Source organism: Phascolarctos cinereus, unplaced genomic scaffold, assembly GCF_003287225.1.
Source record: "Phascolarctos cinereus isolate Bilbo 61053 unplaced genomic scaffold, phaCin_HiC Scaffold_4;HRSCAF=312, whole genome shotgun sequence".
Classification (NCBI taxonomy): domain Eukaryota; kingdom Metazoa; phylum Chordata; class Mammalia; order Diprotodontia; family Phascolarctidae; genus Phascolarctos; species Phascolarctos cinereus.
The window spans coordinates 26,280,625-26,304,411 of NW_027555847.1; the positions used below are offsets into that span (position 1 = coordinate 26,280,625).

The 23,787-nt window shown below is 42.4% G+C and overlaps 1 protein-coding gene across 1 annotated transcript in view; it reads left to right on the forward strand.

The window, feature by feature from the left end:
• PTPRG (protein tyrosine phosphatase receptor type G) overlaps positions 1–23,787 on the forward strand; it is a 785,024-nt gene that overhangs the window by 735,520 nt on the left and 25,717 nt on the right. Inside the window, 10 exon segments of the mRNA XM_020976382.2 lie at positions 10,501–10,597; positions 11,850–11,932; positions 12,146–12,280; positions 13,819–13,953; positions 14,354–14,526; positions 16,241–16,376; positions 18,445–18,591; positions 20,598–20,691; positions 22,627–22,703; positions 23,192–23,320. Coding sequence (XP_020832041.1) covers positions 10,501–10,597; positions 11,850–11,932; positions 12,146–12,280; positions 13,819–13,953; positions 14,354–14,526; positions 16,241–16,376; positions 18,445–18,591; positions 20,598–20,691; positions 22,627–22,703; positions 23,192–23,320 — 1,206 coding nt within the window.

A 23,787-nucleotide genomic window follows, 5' to 3' on the forward strand; every position in this document is an offset into this window, starting at 1 on the left:
TCTCACAAGGAAACTGAGACAAACAGGATTAATGACTTGCCCAGGGTCACACAGCTAGTAGTATCTGAGGCCAGATTTGATCACAGGTCTTCCTGACTCCAAGCCCAATACTCTATCCACTTAGCTGCCCTTACTGACTTGGGACCCTGAGAAAGTCACTTTACTTATCTGTGCCTCAGTTTCCTCATCTAGATGGTACCTGTCACAAGTCATTTGTGGGGCTCAAATGAGATGAGTGTAAAGGACTTCTTAAGTCTTAAAGCACTCTGTAAATGTCAGCTATTATTCTTATCCAGATTGTCTGCGTGGGCCTTACGTTGGCTTCACAAGCCACACATGGAAAGCTGAAACCAGCCTTGATGGCGGAAGGCTACAGCTGGTGTCTGCTCTCATGCTGTAAGAAGAAAGTTGCTCTGGAGGCATTAACCACCTCCATGGGGTATCCTGTGTTTTTCTTTCATCCAATCAGTCAACAAGGATTTACTTTCTTTATTATATACCAAGCACCATGATAGGCACTGAGAATGCAAAGACAAAGGCAAACCAGTGCCTGTCCTCAAGGGGCTTACATTCAACTGGGAGATAGAATGTGTATACACACATGTGTACATGTATCCTATATACATGGTACTAATATAGACAGAGAGATAGGTAGATACAAGGAAACCTTTACAGGGATGGCATCAGCAGCTGAGTGACCAGAAGGCCTCTGTGCAGAAGGCAGGGCTGGAAGTGGATGTTGAAGGAAGCCAGGGATTCCAAGAGATGAAAGTGAGAAGAGGGTAACTTCCAGGCATATTCAATTAATCAGCCCATCAGCAAGCATTTATTAAACATCTGCTGTATGCCAGGTACTCTGTAGGGGCAGGGAGGGATGGGTGTGTGTATGTGTGTGTGTGTGTGTGTGTGTGTGTGTGTGTGTGTGTGTGTGTGTGTGTGTGTGTAAATGGCCTTTTTATGTAAAGAGATTTGTTTCTTGAGTACATTGGAAACATTTCAAGGAATGAAATCAAGGCTGTGTGTGTGTGTGTGTAATTATTGGAATCTCCCTTTTCTTGGGGTCATTGGGCTATCATTCAATTCAACCAGTGTTAACTAAGAGTCTGTGAAGTGCAAGTCACTGTTCTGTGCACTGAGAATAGAGATATAGAAACCATACAGTTCTGTTCTTGAGGAGCTTCCGTTCTTCTGAGAAGACACAGCACATGAGCAGCAAAGTCAGTGTGAAGTAGTTGGAGGAAGGAGATGAGCACATGCGCATGCACACAGCATCCCTGAACATGATGTTTTCCCAATCTACCAAAGGTCCACTCTTGATCTCTCCTGACTCTTCTATCACAGTTTTACTGTAGCTCCAACCCATCCCCAGAACCAGTGAGATAAGATAGCCCAGTGGATAGAGCAGAGCATAGGACTTGGCATCAGGAAGACCTCGGTCTGAATCCTGCTTCAGGCACTGCCTAGCTCTGTGACTCTGAATGAGCTCCTTAACCTGTTTCCTCATTTGTAAAACGGGGGTAATAATAGCCAACCCTACCTCACAGGGTTGTTGTGGGAATCAAACAATGTAAAATGCTTCATAAGCCTTTATGTCCTATGTGAGCACTAGCTCTTTCTTCTTAGAAACATTAGTAATAGAGGCATAGGTTTGGAGCTAAAAGAACCCAGAGAGTCATCAAGTTGAACCCCCTCATTTTACAGATGAGGAAACTGAGGCTAGAGAAGTAGTTTTTCCTAAGGTTACACAGCAGAGCCAAGGTAATGGGGTGATGGCAATAGCTTCTTCAAGGAGTCTTCTCTATAAGCAACCAGCTTAACCTTTAGCTTCTATAACGTAGTATGAGAACAAGACCTTTGATTTCCCTGGGATAGAGAATTCTCTGCTGAGGAATCTCCCTCGGACAATGCAGGTCAGCAATTTCTCGGTCTCATATAGCCTTCGAGACTTGTCTCACTTGGTTAGCATGTACCAGAGGCAGACCTGCACCCAGGTCTTCTTGTCTCCAAGACTGCTTATCTACCATAACATTATGTTCTCTGCTTGGTCTGTTCCTCTACTTCCCAGACAGTCTCTGACTCCAGTTTTCTGTCACAGATTGCTATATAGCCAATTTCTAACCTCTGAGACCATCATTCTGTTCTAAACATAAACAACTTCTAGTGTTTTCTTTTCTAATTCTGAAATTCCCATCTGTAGTTGCCTGTGAGTTATAAAATTAAACATAACCATTCCACTAGGACATTAAAGTTTGCAGAAGACCCTATCTGAAGCTATTTCCAAGGTGCTGTGCAGGTGAATTTACAACACACTCCCCATCTGTCAGTGTCACCTTAATGGCTTTTTTTTAACACCTATTAAAATCACATTAAATTGGAAATGCCAATTTTGGTGAAAAAAAGCCAGTGGTGTACAAAATGATCTCATGGGCATCCAAAGTGAGTTTCGTGTTCCTGTAAGGAATTACCGATGGCATTATCCTAGAGGCAAAATGAGGCACGTTGGGCAAAAGCAACCCCCAGGCTTTCATGAAATGATATTTAACATTATTAATGAATGTTCTTTGTTTTCTGCCATTCTCCTGATTGGAAACGCTAAACAGAGGTGACAACTCTAACCAAGGGTTTCTGATAACAGAGAATCAGATTAACCATGTTGAGTGACTTATTTCGAACAAGGGCTCTTGGCTGCCCTAAAGTCTGTTTCTTTTCCTTTGCTTCACATACTTGCATACAGAACCAGCCCCAGCCTGATCTGGGCAACAGAAAAGGTATCGTGGTAACGCTCCATCAGTATGAAGTCTTGAAAATTAGCTAGAGATATACCTGGTTGCCTTAGCCTTGAGGGGGCCACGTCAACTGTGGAAGAGTTCATACATGTTTTCAGAGATTCCTCTATCATAGATATCCTTAAAGGTCACCTCATTGAGTTAAATCAAGAAATTAACTAGGCTAGTTCTTAGGTGATCACGCTACCATATGGTAAATCATCATGCCCCTCTCATAGCGTATCAGACGTTTATTGGAGCAAAACAAGGTAACTTTTAATCAGGGAAGGGAAGCAAAAGGAATAAGTATTTATTAAGTACCTACTATGTGCTAAGCACTTTACAAATATAACCTCATTTGATTCTCACAACAACCCTGGGAGGCAGATACTGTTATTATCCCCATTTTACCATTGAGGAAACTGAGGCAAACAAAAGTTAAATGAACTGTCCAGTTCACACAGTTAGAAGACAAGGTCAAATTTGAACTCAAGTCTTCCTCACTTCAGACCTAGCACTATAGACACTTCACCACTAATAACATGAAAATCATGTAGAGTTTGGAATCAGAAGACCTGGGTTTAAATCCTAGCTCTGCCATTTTGCTACCTGTGTGATCATGGTTAGGTCACCCACACTCTCTAGGGCATTCGGTTCCTCATCTGTCAAATGATAAAATTGGACTTGACTTCTCAAGTCTCTTCCGGCTCTAAAACCATGATCCTTTATCATTAGGTGGTTAATTTTTCAGACACATCTCTGAGGGCTAGGTACAGTAGAAACTGTGCTGTAGTTGAAGTCAGGTTCTGGGTTCAAATCCTGCTTTTAAAATTTACTACCTCGGTGGCTATGGGCAGGTCACTTAACTTTTCTGGGTCCTCATTCTCCTGTAAAATGAAGGAGTTAGACCTAATGACCTCGAAGGTCCCTTTCAACTCTTAATTCTGTGATACTATAGAGAGGTTTTACTCTGTGTTGATAGGAGTATCTAGATGGATGGTCACAGGTCCATGAATTAATGAGGTAAATGTACCATGATTAGCTAGTGTAGCCATTCTCATCCAGCCCCTTAACACTCATGCTTCAAACCATTCCAGTTACTCAAACCCCACATTGTGTTGTTCTTTTTTCCTCTATGTACATGCCCTCTCCTACTCAGTAGGGAGATATGACTCTGGGGACCAAAATTATGGATGGAAATAGCCTTCTTTGCTGGCGGGAGATTGGCAGCTGTCTTTTAGTCTACAAATGAGGTTAAGTATCCTGGAAAACCTCAAGTCTATTAGTCATGTCATTTTCCTCATGTAGAGCTCTTGAAATATAGTAAAATTGTTCATTACCACCATAAGAGTAGTGAAAACAGCTCAGTAAATGTAAAGCCCAAATGAGCTTCAGAACAATTAAAAACTCAATTATCCTGGTGTGTACAAGATTGGTCAAAAGAGATCCTAGTCTCAGTTGGGCTGTCCGTGATTAAAATAACCAAAGGATTCCATGAAACGCAGAGTAATGTTTCCTCACCCACATGGAAATGATGGTAGGTGAAAATTTACATGGGTGAGCTTTCTGCAGCCATCTGTTAGTCTACTGAAGATAAAAGGAAGAAGAATCTCATTAGAGTCCATCATCTCTACAAATATGAATAAGTAAAACTCAGGATAGTAACTTTATGATGCACTCACATAACGTCGTCACAATCAGAGCTTCTCTGTGTCAAAGGAGACCTCAAAAGCCATCTGGTCCAATGAATGCCTGAGCAAGAATCCTTTCTCCAGCACTGTTTCCTCCCTCCTTTTTTTCCCGTCCTCTTTCCCTCTTCCTTTCCCTTCATTCCTTCCCTTCTTTCTGTTCCTTTCTTCTCTCCCTTTTTTCCTTCCTTCCTTCTCTCCCTCCATTTCTCCCTCTTTTCCTTCCTTCCCTTCCCCTATCCCTCCCTTTTTCCTTCCTTCCTTTCCTCTCTCCATCCCTTCCCCTTGGATATAATTCATTCAGAGAATCTGATGTAGCCTCAGCAATAATGCTAGGAGTTTCTTTAGCCATTTTTGTTCTTTCCTTTCCAAGTGGAAGGAGTTTACACACTGAAAGTCCTGCACACTGATGAAATAAGAAGTCTAGACCCAAAAGAGAGGGAGGTGGGGGAAAAGTGCTGGCAGGAACCTTAGAAATCATATAATCCCCTTCTCTTTCCCCTCAAAATTTAGAGTGGAGAAAATAAAGCTGGAAGGACTGTCTAAGCAATGAGATGCTATCATGGAATCTACTTTAGGAGGACTGTTAGTTTTTGTCATGTATTCCCAGCGCCTGGCACCTAGCATATACCTAATAAATGTTTGTTGATTGATTGATTGATAAAAATGGTCATGCTAGTAGCTAAGAACAAATCTAAGCAGAATTCGGCCTCCCGGGGATATGGGGACGATATTTAAATGTAGACATGTGAACCTAGAGGGACTAGGAGACTTTGTAATGCATGAAGCGGTGACTTGGGACAGATGGGAAATAGCTTTGTTAGCAATCTCAGGTGTATGCTGCAGAGGAGCTGGGAATGGTTTCCCTTCCATATTCATGGAGATACATCTGGTCTCTCTTACCCTTGGCAGCAACCCTTTGTGGTGTGTTCCTGAGTTCTGAGCGATTATAGTCTGTATGCTGTAGACTTCTCACAAACTGACTCACCACACTCCTGCCTTTACTGCCATTAGAGCATTAGTGATGTATTAATACTGTCATCAGCATCAATACTGATAATTAAGTCTTTCAGGTTTGTAGAGTGTTTTATTTAACGTGATCTCTTTTGATCCCCAGTAGAATGTAAGATGCTTGAAGGCCAGAATTATAGGTTTTTGTCTTTGTGGCACCATCACCATCACCTAGGACAGTGCCTCACGCATAACAGGTGCTTAATAAATGCTTATTGGATTGACATGATCCTTACAGCAACTCTGAAGTATTTTCATCTCTGTTTCACAGGTGAAGAAGTGGGAGGTTGATAACAGTGACATGATTTACTCATAGATGCAGGCTAGTCCATGAATGGGGCAAGATCTGAACTCGGGTCTCTCCTGGGCCTCAGTCCTTCTCTCTTCCCCTTATGCTATACTGATGGCCTCTCACGTGCTAACATTGTACAGGGAGGTCACAGAAAGAAGAGTAAAATCAGGGCTTCATTTTAGATGTTTCAAGAATTCCTCCTTGAGTCTTCCTGCCCTGGTTCATCCACTGTAGGATTGTCATTAAACTGTACATTTTCTATTACTCAAAACAAAGCATAAAAAAATCCTACAAAGTGAGATGTGTGTGTGTGTGTGTGTGTGTGTATAGGACACCTAGATGATGCAGCGAATAGAACACCAGTCCTGGAGTTAGGAAGACTCATCTCCCTAACTTTAAATCCAGCTTCAGACAATTACTAGCTGTGTGACTCTGGGCAAATCACTTAACCCTGTTTGCCTCAGTTTCCTCATTTGTAAAATGAGAAATGGCAAACCATTCCAGTATCTTTGCCAAGAAAATCCCAAATGGGGTCATAAAGAGTCAGACATGTCTAAAAGCAACTGAACACATGTGTGTTGAGTACATATGTGTTTCACACACTTGTGTGTGAAAAGACTTTTTGCCTTTCTTTGTATCTTTGGTGTTAGTGGCTTAGCACTGTGCCTACCACATAGGGTTTCATAAATAATTGATTTATTTGTATCTCCCCAGTGCCTAGCATACTGTTTTCCACATAACAAGCATTTAATAAATGCTTCTGAAAGTAACAGAGCAGACACATAGGAACTGCCAATGTGAATACATGTGAATATACATATACACATGCATGTGTATGTGTGTATATGTTTGTATGTGTATATACACATATATAAAAAGGGGAGTGTGTATACAGAAGCCTTTCCAGGTGGTGACTGGGAAAGGTAAAGATTTTGAAACAGCCTGTCTATATCTTCCAAGGAAGGGAAACGAGGGAAGGGGCCGTGAGTCTTCTGAGCACAGGCTTCTCCTTTGTTCCTTGCTTGTCTTTCTTTGATGAGAACAAGGCCCCTCCCGGGAACAGAGAAGGGGGATCATCCCAGGAAATGCTTGGTGAGCATCGAGAGTGCCTCCCTCCTTGTTCTCCCTGGGCTTGGCTTTGCACATTTTGTGGAAAACCTCAGTGGTTGCCCTCTCACGCCATTGCGCCCAGTTGGTGTGTGCCCAAAATCCATTACATCTGCTGTGGATAAAACGTTCCTCCTGATAATTTGGCATCTCTTTGCCCCTGCTCTTTGGAGCTAGCTGTGCACAGCTAATGACTTCCCTTATTAGGTAGGTCTCGTACTTTAAGATTTTGAAACACACAGTGCAGAATAATTTGGCTTGTCAGTAACCCAGGGAGAACGAATTCAGTACGGGCACAAGGCATGCCTCTCCAAGAAGGGTCACTGGAGAGGGTGGCTTCCATGCAAGATGATGATACAAGAGGGAGGAAAAAGCTGAGCTGCTGTTAGAGCCTCGCGTGCCGAGATAAGGATGAGTTCATTGGCTTCGACCAATGTCCCCTCAGCTTAGAGTTACAATGATCTCTTCTTCCCTTAACCCCCATAATGGTTTCTGTTCTTGTGTCCTTAGAGCAGAGGTTCTTAACATGGGGTCCGTGAGCATGTTTTTTAAAATACTTAACATATTTAAATTAAATTTTAAGTATTTAAATATTTAAATTAAAATATTTGAAAATATTTAAAACTTTTTCAATAGAATTGGTTTCCTTTGTAATTCTCTGTATTTTATGCATTTAAAAATTTTATTTACAAAAGAGCATTCATGACTGAAAATATAAATTTAAAAATAAACAGGTTAAGAACCCCTGTTCTGCATTCCACTTACTACATAGTTATGTATATGTCATATATCCTCCTGATCTAACCACCTTCCAATAGAATATAAGCTCTCTGAGGTCAGGAATATTTTGTTCGTGTCTTTTACTTCCCCAGCAGTTAACACAGTACCAGACACTTAGTAGCACTTAATGAATGGCACTAAATAAATAGAATGAAATACTTACAGTATGTCTGTGCGTATGACACATTACCCCCACCATATTGTAAGTCACGGACAACCCCTTCATTGGCTACAGCTTTGCCCTCTCTGGTTCTCCGCCATCTTCTCTGAATGTATTTTGTGTACACCTATTTATTTCAGTGTTGACTTTTTGCCTTTCTTGGTATCTTCAGTGTTAGCAGCTTAGCACAATGTCTGCCGCGAAGTAAGTGTTTAATAAATAATTGATTTATCTGTGTCTCTCCCAGTGCCCAGCACGTCTTCCATATAGCACTTCATTAATAAATGCTTCTGAATAAAGTAGAATAGACACACAGAAACTTCCAAGGTACACAGACACTATACAAACACAATTAGAAGACGCTCTTTATATAAAAAAGGCAGATCTAAGTAATTGAAGAAATAATCATTGCTCATGGGTAAAAGAGGCCAATGTAGTAATAATGACAACACTATGTAAGTTAACTTACTTCCACAATGTCATACCAATCATCAAACTACCACCTTATAGAACTAAAAGTGGTAACAAAATTCATCTGAAGAAGCAAAAGGACAAGAATATAAAGGGTATAAATGGGAAAAAAAATGGGAAAGAAGGGACTTAGCAATCACAGATCTCAGCTATATGACAAACCTATGTTCATGAAAAAAAAAACAACAGTGTAGTACTATGTAAGAAAAGAAGAGCTGATCAGTGGAACAAATTCAAATTAGGAACACAACACACCAAAGCAAATGAGCACTGTAGCCTAGTGTTTGATAAATCCAAAAATCCCAGCTATTAGAATTGTTATTGTTGTTCAGTCCTCCTAATTCTGTCCTCTTCGTGAACCTATTTGGGGTTTTCTTTGCAGAGATACTGGAGTGGTTTGCCATTTCCTTCTCCATTCCGTTTTACAGATGAGGAACTGAGGCCTTAACCCCTGAGGGGTTAAGTGACTTGCCCAGGGTCACACAGCTAGGAAGTGTCTGAGGCCAAATTTGAACTCCTACCTAGATGTCCTACCTATTGGAATAAGAACTCGCTATGTAGACAAAATGTGTTGGGAAAACTGGAAAACGGTCTGGCAGAAAGTAGGTATAGAGCAACATCTCACACTATATACCAAGAAAAGTTTTAATAGGAACTTGACTTAGACATAGAGTACAATATCATAAACACACAGGAGAAGCTTGGAACAAATTCCCGGTAACACCTATGGGTAAGGGAAGAGTCCATAACCAAATAAGAGATCAAGAGGTTCACAGGAGGAAAAATGGTCAGTTTTGATTACATAAAATTAAAGTTTTTGCACAAACAAAATAAGTACAACTAAAACTAGAAGAGAAGCAGGTAAATGGGAGATAACTTTGCAGCTAATTTCTTCGATAAATATAACTTCTCTAAGATATATAGATATATTTGTATCTATATTGATCACATTCAAATTAGTAAGAATGGGAACTGTTCCCCAGTTGGTATCAGAGGATATAAATGGGTAGTTTTCAAAGGAAAACATCCAAACTATCGATAGCCATATGAAAACAATACTTAATCACACAATCACTAATAATTAGAGGAATACAAATTAAAAAGTCTCAGCTTCCGCCTCACATCCATCAGATTGGTAAAGTAGATAGGAAAGGCAAATGACAAATGCTGGAGGAGCTGGAGGAAAACAGATACGTTAATGCCTTGTTAGTAAAGTTGTAAACTGGTCCAGCCGTTCTACAAAGCAATTTGGAACTATTTCAATAGTTCCCTTTGACCCAGTAATACTGCTACTGTACCCCAAAGGAATCAAAGAAAGAGGAAAATGATTCTTGTACAAAAATATAGCAGCTATTTTCATGGGGACAAAGAATTGGAAACTGAGAGGGTGCCCGTAAGTTGGGTGTTGGATGAACAAATTGTGATCTATGCATGTAATGGAAGAATATTGTGCTGTGAGAAATTATGAAAGGGATGATTTCCGAAAGACCTGAGAAGACTTCGAATCAGGAGAACGATTTATACCGTAGCAGCGGCTTTTTAGAAACAATTGACTTTGAAAGTCTTAAGACTTTGATCAGCACTATATCAGCGCTATAATGACCCCCTATCATTCCAGAGGATGTACAGTGAAACGTGCTCCCCGCTTCCTGATGGAGAGGTGACGAATTCAAAATGCAGATTGAGACGTATTTGTGAACGTGGCTAATGAGGGGTTTTGTTTTGCTCTTCGTGTTTCTAACGGGTTTTGTTTTTCTTGCTTTCTCGGTGGAGGGAGATGGGGGAGAGGAGGGAGGAAGAAAAGGCAGATCTTAGTTTTAAAAAAAACTTTTTTTAAACTAATTTTTAAAAAAAATTAATGACTTGGAGTGCTGGGAGTACACTACCACTTTAGTAACAGGGCCTTTGAGAAGTCATTGTGGATAGAGGAATGACCTTATCAAGTCCTGCCAACAACACTGAGCGTGTGTCTGTGGTCAAGTCACAACCCTCTCATTGCATCAAGCAATTTTCAGAGGCTCTAAGTTACATTTGAGTTGTTGATCTGCACAGGCAGGAGTTTCCGCCCCCAGAGTTCTCTCACACTGATGGGATCGTAGGTCTAGACCAGAGATAAAACCCAAATAACATCATAGATGGGCCCACACATCCAGAGGCTTTGACGCATTCCCAGCAGTGCAAACCATGTTCTCTAATCACCTGTTTCCCATTTGTTTTCTTCACTAGGAAGTACAGCGCTGTACTGCCGATATGAACATCACGGCCGAACATTCCAATCACCCAGATAACAAGCACAAAAACAGATACATCAACATTTTAGCATGTAAGTAATAAGTCCTAAAATCTAATCAACCGGGAGTAAGTGATGAAGTCCTCACACTGGGTGCTGACTGAGAGCCAAGCAGTAAAAAAATAGGGTGCCAAAAAAAAGAGAGAAACTATACCAGCAAGCTAATCTCTCATTAGCCCAGCTGAAACAACCAGTGGACGTGACAGAATGGGAACATTTTCTCCTCTATTGGTCCTCTGTCAAGCCACCGGAGTTCAGGTAGCTTAATCAGGAGACAAGAAGACAATGTTCCAGCTGCTCAGAACCCGGCCTACAGCATGACTCCGCAACCAACATCAGCACATTTCCCAAGGGTGATGGGGGGGTGGCTGAGTTTCTGAACCCAAGTAAGCTTGTTTTCAGGGTGAGAAGGTCATGTGACTCACCTAGTGATACATTCCCTTGAGTTCCTTATTGAACTAAGAAGGATATCAGTATCTTTTGTACTCAGTCAAAATGGTGGGCCTTGAATATCAGATGTTGAGTTTGAGAAATGCCTTTCTAAGTCTTGGGAAATGGAGTAAGTAATGAAATCCATTTGGTTCTGAAAATAGATCGATAGATTTCCTTCTGTCAGAGAGAAGCTGGAAGTGGTTTCCTCACACGTCCTCAGCCTTAGACCCTGAAGTTTTTCAAATGTTGGAAATATCTCTGAGGACGGTGGCTTCAATGGAAAGGTATTTGTTCTCATAGACTTTGCAAGAATAGCATAAGGCACATAGGTAACTTTTACGGTTAGACGGTCATGCTCTTTTGGCACAAGAGACAAAGAGAGCTGGCAGGTGACGTTTATTACTTAATTTTTTTTCTAAATAAGATTTTTTTATCAATCATACTTTGCTCCAACCAGTTCACAGTGTGAGAACCTGGGAAACAAGGGCAGGTTATTGTTAACATTGAACGTTCTGGTTGTTTGTAGAATCGACACAAACATGGTGCATAGCCATGTGACCTTGAGATAAACACAGTGCCTTTGGAGATCAAATGGTACTGTTCAGACTTGAGTGAAAGAGGGATATGTTTTGTTAGTAGGTGGGAAAACAATGCATAATATAGTGCAGGGATCAGTGGCTAGCTTCTGGTTGAGAAGCTCTTTCCATTGAGGCATACTTCCCTTCATCTCTGGTGTGAGGGGTGCCAAACCCTTTTCAGGGCTGCTCATCTGCGCTTGGTGTCCACCTGATTCGCCTAACTCTTACCTGTGGCTCCCAGAATTATGTACTTTTAAAAAATGTTATCCCTACAGATGACCACAGTCGAGTGAAGTTAAGGCCTTTACCAGGAAAAGATTCTAAGCACAGTGACTACATTAATGCGAACTACGTGGATGTAAGTGAGAACCATTTTGTAAGCCTGTCATGAAAACAGAGAATAAATAACTCCTCTGAGATGTTCCCATGTCCTCTCCATAGCATTGGGCCTTTCCCCAAACCCTAAAAATACCCCATCTGGGGAAGGTGTTTCTATTATTCATTGACCTGCTGTTATGGGGAGAGGTGGGGGCTGCTTTTATCCGACTCAATTCCATGCTTGTTTCTGAAGGGTTACAACAAAGCAAAAGCCTATGTGGCCACACAGGGACCTCTCAAGTCAACATTCGAAGATTTTTGGAGGATGATTTGGGAGCAGAACACTGGAATCATCATCATGATCACAAACCTTGTGGAAAAAGGAAGAGTAAGAACCTCTCAACATGAACCCTCCTCCCACTGTCTACATTCCCTATCCATAACTGGCTTATTTGAAAATGAGGATTCATGTAATAGAGTCCATTGGATTTAGGGTCTAAAGACCTGGGTTCAAATCTTAGCTCTGCTATCTCAGCTTTACCATCTTTCTGACCATGATCAAGTCACTTCTCCTTATCTGTAAAATGAAGAGATGGGACTAGATCATCTCTCCCTGTGACCAATAGTATTCCAATTTGTAGTTTATAGCAGTTCTGGAAATCAGACTCAGATCCAGTATCCAGCCTGATTTAGTTCCTCCTTTTGACTTTTCCCAGGTGACTGACTATTCTTTGCCTCAGTTTTGCCAGGTTACATGGAAGTCAACTTACAAAGTGCTAGATTTGAAATCAAGAAGACTTCAATTCAGAGTCTACCTCTAGCCCCTGAAAGCTGTGTAACTCTGGGCCAGTCACTTAACTCTCTAAGCCTCAATTCATCATCTGTAAAATGGATATAACACCACCTATAGAACCTGCTTCTTGGTGTTTTTACAAGATTCAAATCATAAACAGAAAAGTATTTTGCAAACATTAAGGAACTGATGTCAGCTGTTTTTTACTGCTTCTTATCAGTGGCTTAAGTATGTCCATTAAGGAACTGTTCTTGTCTTCATTTAGTGATGACCAAGGAATATTGCTCCCATCTCCACAATTTTGAACATAGAAGTAATGCTTCCCCCAGCAAGTCCCAAAGTGAAATCCACCAGGCTCACTCCCTCATTGGTCCTGGGAAGCCAAGACCTGGGGTGCACCATAGAGATAAGGAGAAGTCTGGGGCTGGGATGTCACTGGCTGGAATTTAAAGTGAGATATTCCCTTCTCCCCCAATACAGGCCAGCACCCTCCCAGAAACTTAATGCACTAGGGAGTTCACAGAACCCGGACATGGCACATTTCACTTGGTCTTCCTGGTTCTAAGACCAGCTCTCTACCAGATCTCAATATCATACTTCCTCTTTCTTGCACACTAAACCCAGTTTAAGATGACTTCCTTAGAAGAAGCAACAGCGTGGGCTTATGGTTCGGCATCATGGAGACTTGGGTTCAAATCCTGTCACTGATGGGTACTTCCCATGATGCTGGGCAAGTCCCCTAAACTCTGTGCCTCAGGCAACTCCCTAGGATGGATTCACTAAGTCATAGATAGGTTGTATGCTGAGTTGTTGAAGAGAATTTCCCATACCGGAAGTGCCTCATACTTATTTTATCACAGATCCTTTATGTGTTAGAAGACATGCCATGCACATTTCTTCTGTTCTGATAACTACTTTCTTTTTTCTTTTTCTTCCTGCTTTCCTTTCTTCCTTGCTTCCTTTTCTTTCTCCTTTTCTTTCCTTCCTTCTTTCGTTCTTCCTTTCTTTCTATTTTTTCTTCCTCCTTTTTACCTTCCCTCCCTCCTCTTTTTTCCTCCTTTCTCCTTTCCTTCCTTCCTTTTCTTTCTTCCTTCCTTTCTTTTTTTCCTTTTCTCTTTCTTTCTTTCTCTCAGAGAAAATGTGACCAGTACTGGCCAACAGAGAATAGTGAGGAATATGGAAACATTATCGTCACACTGAAGAGCACAAAAGTTCATGCCTGCTACACTGTCCGTCGTTTTTCAGTCAGAAATACAAAAGTGAAAAAGGTATGTGAGTGGGCTGCCATACTGTCTTGGAAATTGTGAGAAGGGCTTTTGACTTATTTTGTAGGTAACTTTTTTTTAAAGCTGCCTCTTCTTGAAAGTATTAGCATCAGTGTTTTAAAGCCCTATGACATCTATGATATAAAAAAAAAACATTCTCTAAGCCTCCATTTCCCCATCTGGAAAATGGGGATAATAATAACAGCTACTTCTCATGGTCGTGAGGATTGCAAACCTTAAAAAACCATAGAGATGTTAGCTATGACTTGAGTAATTATTATTATTATTATTATTTACTAATGCCATTGTGCATTGCTATGTAACATTTACTTCTGGCACATGGAACTAAAGGAAAATGGACGACCTTCTCTTTCAAAGAAATTCTTTCTGTCTTTCTGTGTAGGGTCAGAAGGGAAACCCTAAAGGTCGCCAGAATGAAAGAATTGTGATCCAGTATCACTACACGCAGTGGCCTGACATGGGAGTGCCGGAATATGCCCTCCCTGTGCTGACGTTCGTAAGGAGGTCATCAGCAGCCAGGACGCCAGAGATGGGACCCGTACTCGTCCATTGCAGGTGAGACCGGCTCCCCACGCCCCCATGAAGTTGCTCATAGGGAGAAGCTAGGACAGAGGCCCAGGAGCCCTGGCTTCTGGGTCTTACTCTTTCATTGATTGGCTCTACAACCTTGAACAGCTGGAGCTCAGTTTGCTTGTCTGTAAAATGGAGAAAAGTCCTACAGAATACAGCTGTGAAAGCTCTCTAGAGAAGTTAAAAGCCCTGTTAAAGTTAAAAGGGGAAACGTCATTGCCAGACTTGTTGAGACATTCGATTTTTACATGGTGCATGGGTAGAAAGCATGACTCATGGTGAATGTGTCACTTTTGCCACTAGCAAAAATTAACCTCCATATTGCTGGATGAAAGAAAGCCCGGAAGTCGTCATGGAGACCTGGGTTCAAATATCATTTTAGCTTTGTGGTCCTGGACAAGTCATCTGACCTCAGCTTGAGGTCACTGAGAGGGGAATATTAAGTTCTTTGTATTTGCATCTTCAGCACCTGGAACATAGTAGGTGCTTAACTAATGCTTGTTTGATTGTTTCTAAGCCCCTTAGCCTCTTGATAACCCCAGCCAGCTCTCTCAAGATGACAAATTGTAGACTAGTGGCTGATCTCCCTCTCTGCACACTAGTAGTTCCCTGGACCAATACAGTCACCCTCCAGACCCTTCCTCTCCCATAGCCCTGCTCCACCCTCCACAATGCCCTCCTACAAGTAACTGTGTTGTGGGGCTTGGGATGCATCTTGTCATAAGAAATTCCTCATAGGGGCTCCATTTTGAGGAACTGTCCAGAGAATTGCTTTAATAGACAGCGAGGTGGTGCAGGGGATAGAGTATAGGATTGGAATCCAGGAGGACCTGAATTTGAATCCTGCCTCCTATACTTAGTAGATATATGGCCTTAGGCAAGTCGCCTAATCTCTGTGTGACTCAGTTTCCTCATCTATACAACAGGAATAATAATAGCACCTATTTCACAGGGTTATTTTGAAGATCAAATGAATTAACATATATAAATACAGTCCATTAAGTAGAGATAAATGTGCAACAGCCAGATTATGGAAGGCCTTGACAATGCTGTTCTCCAGGTCAGGAAGCTGCCTAGTTTCATATTTCTATTAATTCCTAGAATCATAGTTTTGAAGCTGGAAGGGGCCTTCATGGCCATCTAGTCTAAGTCCATTTTACAGATGAGGAAAGTAAGGCCAGGGAGGTTTAGCATCTGACCAGGGTTATAATAGCTAGTAAGTGTCAGGCATAGGATTATCTAATAGAGCTTCGTTATTCAGGACCATAGGAAGGCCAGTGTGGTACAGTGGAAAGAAAGCTAGGTTTGGAGTCGGAGGATGCAGGCTTAAGTCCCAAATCGGCCACCTGTGTGACTTTTGGCAAGTCACTCCACTTTCCTGGGCCTCAGTTTCTTCATCTGTAAAAGAGGAGGTTGTATTTGCTGGCCGAGGAGTTTTCTTGGAGCTCTAAAACCTCTTCCCACTTTTGTCACATCTTTCCATTTCCATAAACACCACTCTAGAAGCTTTAAAATGTCCTTAAAGAGGAGACATTTTTGAAGACCTGCTGGGCGTATCGCCTGCCCAGCCGCACACGATCCTGCTGAAACGCCCCCTTTCAGCAGGACCATTGTACTAAGCGGCCAGTCTCTGCTACGAAGGCCTGGAGCGGTCAGCGAATGAGGCGTCACCTCACCCGGTGTCTTTAATGTCTTGCAGCGCCGGAGTGGGCAGGACGGGCACCTACATTGTCATAGACAGCATGCTGCAGCAGATAAAAGACAAAAGCACAGTCAACGTCCTGGGATTCTTGAAACACATCAGGACACAGCGTAACTACCTCGTCCAGACGGAGGTAAGCCACGAAGATGGTGCTGTCCTGGGCCTGAGCCATTGGCTGCTAGTTAAGTTCCTGCCAGAGACGTGGCTCACCAGGGGTACTGTGCTCTCATGGGAATGTTGGGAAGCAGACTAAACCGCCCATCAGGGCTTGGGACACTGGGGGTAGGCTTGGGTCTAGAGGCAGAGGACTAGGGTTAGAATCTCAGTTCCACCGTATGACCTTGGACAAGGGAATTCCCCCCTCGAAGTTACATCTTCTGTAAAATGGAATGTGCAGGATAGACAGCTGATTTCTGATTGTGGGTTCAAATCCTGCATCTGACGGATACTGGCTGTGTGTCCATAGACCAGTCACTTCAACTCAGTGGCTCCAGGAACTCTCTGAGACTGCAAAATTCACGGCATTCATCCATCTGCTTTGGTAAAAGTAATATCCTCAGCAGAAATGATCCCATACTAATGAACCATAGGTCCAGACATGGGGGCACTGGGGTCAGTGGCCTCCTGGGTCCTTTCCATCTGAATCGAGTATTTTATGGACAAAAATGTGGTTTATGTTTAAATCAGGGCAGCACCAACCTCCTGAGTTTCATTGTCCTTTTATTTAAATTCATACATTTCTGCCCTGGTAACATTAGCATCTGGAGCTCTTATTCATCGCTGGTCTAGAGTGTGTTGGGAGAGACAGAATGTGGTGGGAAGTTAGGAAGTTATTTTTTTTAAGAGTATCAATGATACATTTAGGAAGCACAGAGCTGAGAGCCTCAAAGGTGCTATTCAAGCACCATCTTCCACCTGAAGCCTTTCCTGATTCCTCCCGACGGGCAAGTGCCCCACCTCCCAGGCTACCTTGTATCAGATCACTTTGTGTTATCTGTATGACGCCATCTATACTTCTATATCTACTTCTTGTTTCCCCATTAAAATATAAGTTCCTTGAGGGCAGGAACTATTTAATTCGGTTTGTATTCATAGACTGTCTAGAGCAGGATCTTAATAAACGCTTGCTGATTAATTGAGAGCAGAAGTACAGACAGGGACAGAGCAGAGCAGGACAGTTTTGTTACTACCTTGTGAAACTTAATATATCTTTTTCATTTATTTATTTATTTTAAACATGAACATGTAATTCAGGGGCAGCTAGGTGATGCAGTGAATTGAGCACCTTGCCTGGACTCAGGAAAACCTGAGTTCAAATCCAGCCTCAGATGCTAATTAACTATGTGACCCTGGACGAGTCATTTAAACCCTGTTTTCCTCAGTTTCCTCATTTGTAAAATGAGCTGGACAAGGAAATAGCAAACCACTCTAGTATCTCTGCCAAGAAAACCCCAAATGGGGCCACCAAGAACTGGACATGACTGAAAAACGAATGAACAACTGAAAAACATGAAATTCACAGCTTAATGTACAAGAAAATGTACACTATGATGTACCTAGCTCTGTTGCTGGTGCTGTGGGGATAGAAGAGACATATTCTGTGCCAAGAATTTACTCTCCAGTTGAGGGAGACAAAGACATTGATTAAATAACTAGAGAATAATTCTAAAGTAATCTATAAAAAGGTAAGAGAGTGTGGAAGGCTTTGTGTATGTGTGTATGTAATATATGTATGTCTGTAGAATATATAACATATAATATATACATATATACATATGTGTGTATTAAATATTATATAACATTATAGACACATATTTATAATATATGCACGTAGCCTGCCACACTGTCTTACCTTGTTACATCGTAGCTGTATGATATGCCTAAGTATTATTTATATATATGTATATATATATAAATATTATGTATATATGCAATGTATATATACATTTCATAATATAATATACACATATACACATATGGATACATGTAACATACACATTTATTAAAATACACATATATGCATACATGTTTAAGTACATGTGTATGTTCATGTATGCATATTCATATACATACACACCCAAAGAATCCAATACAAATGAATGATGGTTATGGGTTAATCTGGGAAGACTTCCTAGAGGAGGTTTCTGTGTTTATACATCTGTCTTCAGATTCCCAAACCTGACTGACCTCTTGCCTTGTAGGAGCAGTACATTTTCATTCACGATGCCTTGTTGGAAGCCATTCTGGGGAAGGAGACAGAAGTCGCCTCGAATCAGCTGCACAGCTACGTCAACAGTATCCTCATCCCCAGCGTGGGAGGGAAGACACGGCTAGAAAAACAGTTTAAGGTAATGTCTTTCAGCAGAATGCGTAAGGAAGAGTCTCAAAGTGAAGCAGTGGACAGAAAGCTGGTTTGGAGGCAAATGACCAGGCTGTGATCTCAGTCACTTGACTGACAAATCACTTGGCCTCAGTTATAAAATGATAAAATGGTCTGGGAGATCTCTGGCATATGGTGAGCACTTAATGAATGCTTATTAATTATTGAGTGATTGATCGATTGGTTAATATTGAAGCATGTTCAATACACCCTGCTGCCACTTGGGGTGATAGAAAAATAAATAAGACAGAATCTCTACCTCTAAAGCACTTCTGGTGTGTGAGGGATAGGACACAATAAACAGGTGCACAGTTAAATATTATTAAAATTAAAATATCAATCAGCAACTGTTACCTAAATGCCTGCCATGTGCCAGGCACTTTGCTATATTCTGGGGGTATGAGTGCAAAGAATGGAACAATTTCTACTCAAAATGATCTTGTATTCTAATGGAGGAGACAATGAGTACATATGTGGATATATACAGTACATATATAAAAAGAGTTTATGAGAGGCAGCATGGCCGTAATGGATAAAAGGCTGAAATGCTGTCAGGATGGCGGCAGCATGTGGTCATTCTGGGCAGTTCTCCTTTCTGTGGTCATGTCCTCTCCAGAAACTGACTCCTTCCATTTGAATCTCTGCTCCAGAAAAGAAACTGCCAGGCCAATTAGAGCAGAGGCCAAGTGATGAGAGGGTGATAAATGGGCCAGCACTGCCCCCTGTCCCTGCCCTTTACTATGGTCGTAGGGCATTTCCATCTCTTCTATAAAGTAAAGCAGATGCTTGGCAGCCCGTTGAAGGTGAACGGTTAACAGCAGGGATACAGGAGATTTTGAAACCCATCTACATACTTAGAATAAGACCTTAATGAAAAATACTTGAGGTGCCTTCTTTTGTAACTTTTTCTGACCTCTTTCTATACTAACCGTACCATTCACCCTTGCCTCTTGAAAACATTCATCTAATAAAGAGGCCAGCTCATTCAGGTGGACAGCCTTATAATTGGTTCTTTCAGGGGCCCTAGCCACCTCAGAAACTCAAATAGGAAGGTGCAACTGACAAGAGTCAGGAAGAGCCCAGGCAGAATGAAAATCCAAGAATCCTGCCCAGATCGAATGAACTATTGGCTGCCCTCAAAGCCAAGAAGAACTGGGTTCAAGTCCTGCTGCTACTGCATGCTGGCTGTGTGACCCTGGGCAGGTCATTTAACATCTCATTGTTCTGGGCAGTTCTCTTAAGATTCTAAATTGCAGATAAGGTGCTGACCTGTGCTGGTAGAGGGAGGTTGGTCACCTGGGAGTTCCCTTGGCCAGTGGAATCACTGCTCTAACCTTATCTCCTCCCCCCCATCACAGAATTACCTTTACTTTTGGAAAAGGAGGCCTTTCTCTGTAGGGTGTTACATGCTAAATGAGTGGGGGAATAGCTGAAAGCTAATGAAGGCAACACTGGAGTTAAACTCAGTTACTCTAACATAAGGGATGGGAAACTATTTCTTTTGGCTTCTGGTCCCATGGGGCTCAGACCATGTCTGATTTCTCTGTGGTCATATCATAGCCCTAAATATGTCCTTCTTTATTGCAAATCATTCTGTAAGTCAACCAGTTGGCTCTCAAGTCAAGAAGCATTTATTAAGCACCTACTCTGTGCTCTAAGGATACAGAGAAAGGCAAAAACAGTCCTTGCCCTCAAGGAGCTCACAGTCTAGGGGGGAAGAAAACATGCAAAGCACTTATTCTCCATGATCAGATTTCAAATGGGAGCACCATGCCTCACCTTTAATTGGTAACTTACACCTTCCCGAGGCTCAGGTCTCCACGAATGTCCGCACTCCCCAGATGAGCAGCTCCCCCATTCTAGTAGGAATAGGGAATTGATTGTGATCAGTGTCAGATCTTTGGATACTGGTCTGTTTTGCCAAGTAGTTGAATGAATACAGTAATTATGGAAGTATGTCTTGTTTTCTTTCAGCTGGTCACACAATGTAATGCAAAGTATGTTGAGTGTTTCAGCGCACAGAAAGAATGTAACAAGGAGAAGAACAGAAACTCATCCGTTGTACCAGGTGAGACTGTCAGTTATCCAGATGATTACTGGGAGCGGGGTTTTGGTCATGGATGGTCCTTGGGTCCTGCATGGAGAGGCAGAGCTGTCACAGACCTTCCCGATACAAATGGATGGACTAGAATGGGCTGCAAAAGCAGGTAGCAGCATGTATTAAAGCAGCCAGGTGGTGCAATGTTTAGAGCACTGCCCAAGTTCAAACCCAGCCTTAGACCCTTAGCACTGTGTGGCCCCAGGCAAGTCACTTAACTTCTCATGTGAAATGAGAGGGTTGAACTCAGCAGCCTCCCATGTCCCTTCTACCTCTAAATCGATAATCGGTAGTACTATTGAGAAGCAGAAAGGATGCTAGGTCTGAAGTCTGAGCGGGTTCCAACTCTTACCACCGTGTGACATTGGGCAAGTCATTTCACTTCCTTACCTCTAAAAGGAAAGGGTTGGAGCAAATGACCGTGAAAGCTTCCTAGCTCTAAATCTGTGACCTACATGGATTCCTCTGGTGTTTGTTCAAGTTTCTACATAGTAAAATTCTGCAGATTTGTCTTAAGCCAAGTGGTATCACTCAAGTCTTAACTTACTTTGATAGGAAGGGTCATAGATTCCAAGCTGGAAAGGATCTCAGAAGTCACTGAGTCTAACATCCCATTTTAGAGATGGGGAAACTGAGTGTCCGAGAGGCTCAGTGACTTCCCCAAGGTCACAGAACTAGTAAGCATCTCAGGTGGGATTTGAGCCTAAGTCTTCCCGATTCCTAGTGCACCATTCTCTATCCACTTATAGGTTAAGGGCTCGTGTTTTTTCCGTGTGTTTATCCTCTGAAAATCCCCATCCTAAAACCTTTCTAGATTTCTAGGCAGCCTTCAAGAGTTACTGTGACCAAAAGAACTGTTAGCATCCTTCCCTACAAGGGGCTCATCTGCAATGCACCTGATTAAATCTCTTGGGTGGGTTGGCCAACTGACTTTCCTAGGGTAGCAACACCCCTCTCCCATGCCCCAACCTTGTAAATGAGGGCATGGAGGTGAATATCCTTGAGTTCAGGGTTCTGGAAGAGGTTTCTAGCATGGAAGTCAACTAATTGACAGGGATTTCATCATCTCTAAGGGGCACTGGTTTCTCACCTAAGGGCTATATAGTCTGTGTAAGAAGGAGAGAAAGGAGCTAAGTATTGGGGTTTGATTTGGTTTTGGGAGGCAGTCAAGGTCAAGTGACTTGCCCAAAATCATACAGCTAGTAAGTGTCTGAGGCTAAATTTGAACTCAGGTCTTCCTGACTCCAGGGCCAGTGCTCTATCCCGAAGAACTGTTTTTACATACAGTTGTGGTTCGGTGGAAAGAGCCCTGACTGTGGCCTTAGAGGACACCAGTTCAAATCCCACCTCTGGAAAAAAAATAAGTAGATAGATAGATAAATAGATAGATAGATAGATAGATAGATAGATAGATAGATAGATAGATATAGATATATAGATATACACACATGTGTATACACACACACACACACACACACACACACACACACATATATTTACCTTAGGCAAATCACGAACTTTTCTCTGGGCCTCAGTTTCCTCATCTGTCAATTCTGGGCTTGAACTCAAAGACTTCTAAGGTCTCCTTCAAGCTCTAAATCTATCATCCTAATGTCTAGAATACCTTGAAGCCTCCTGTTGTCATTACACACCCTGCTCTTGGCCATCTGACCCATAGGGAACACCTTTCCAGCAGTGGAATGCGATTTCACATTCTAGGAATGTGCCGAAACATTTCATTTTGCCAAGGACACCGAAGCCTGCTGAAAATATAGACAGCCTTGGGATGGGGATGGGGGTGAGGGGGAAGGGGAGAAGGACTTAACCCCTTAAAGAGATCTTGGGAAACTCTGTTGGCTCGATCTGTATAATAATGATGTGATGTTTTTGCTTTTCCCACCCTAGCTGAGCGTGCCAGAGTGGGGCTTGCACCCTTGCCCGGAATGAAAGGAACAGATTACATAAATGCATCCTACATCATGGTGAGACATCAACTCTTAATTATAAATAAAGTCAATTAACCAGAAAGGGTTAAGGAGAAGGTCCCAGTAACTGGCTGGTTTCCTTGTTTCCATACTCCCAGAGGAAAGCATGGGCATTTCTGGAGTGTGGAGCCTTGAAGAGAGGGCAGCCGAGGAGTAAGGGCATAGAACTGCTTCCAGAAGGCAGGATGGGCTCCTCTGGGTTGGTTTGTTGTTGTTTTAAAGATCATTCATTTTGATTGTTAATTTCACCCTTCCACATGTTTGAATAAATGTTGAAATTAGTGTTAAGCGAAAGCAACAGGGGCAATTGCCAATGGAAACTGAGTTGGAGGGGAAAGTGCCTGCGTGTTAGCGAAAGTCTATTTGCAAAGGAGTCAGATGCACCGGCTGCCTTTTGCAAATGCGTTGGCGCCCTCTCGGCAGAACCATCTATGTCAGGGAGAGCACAGGTGTCACCGTGGGGTTTTTTTCCTTCCCCGTTAAAGGGCTATCATAGGAGCAACGAGTACATCATAACCCAGCACCCTCTGCCACACACCACGAAAGACTTCTGGCGGATGATATGGGATCACAACGCGCAGATCATCGTCATGTTGCCAGACAACCAGAGCTTGGTAAGGAAAACACAATGGCTGCTGCTCGCAGGCAACAGGGCCCTGGGCTTTCTTGGCCATCTTGACAAACTGGCTGCACCCCCGCTTTCTAGAATGATCTCACATGACTCCTCATGTGCTCTGTACGACAGTCTAACTGGTGCCTTGCTCCTTACCATACACAAGGCTCATCTCCCACCTCCATACCTTTGCATGGGCAGTTCCCCACATCTAGTATGCTCTCCTCTGTCACTTCTGCCTCTTGGAATCCCTTAGCTCCCTTTGAGGCTCAGCCACAGCATTTCCTATCTCTGAGGCTCCATTTCCTCATTTGAAAATGAGGTTGGGGTCAGCTAGGTTGCACAGTGGATAGAGCACCAACCCTGGATTCAGGAGGACCTGATTTCAAATCTGGCCTCAGACACATAGCATTTACTCGCTGTGTGACCCTGGGCGAGTCACTTAACCCCATTGCCTAGCCAAAAAAG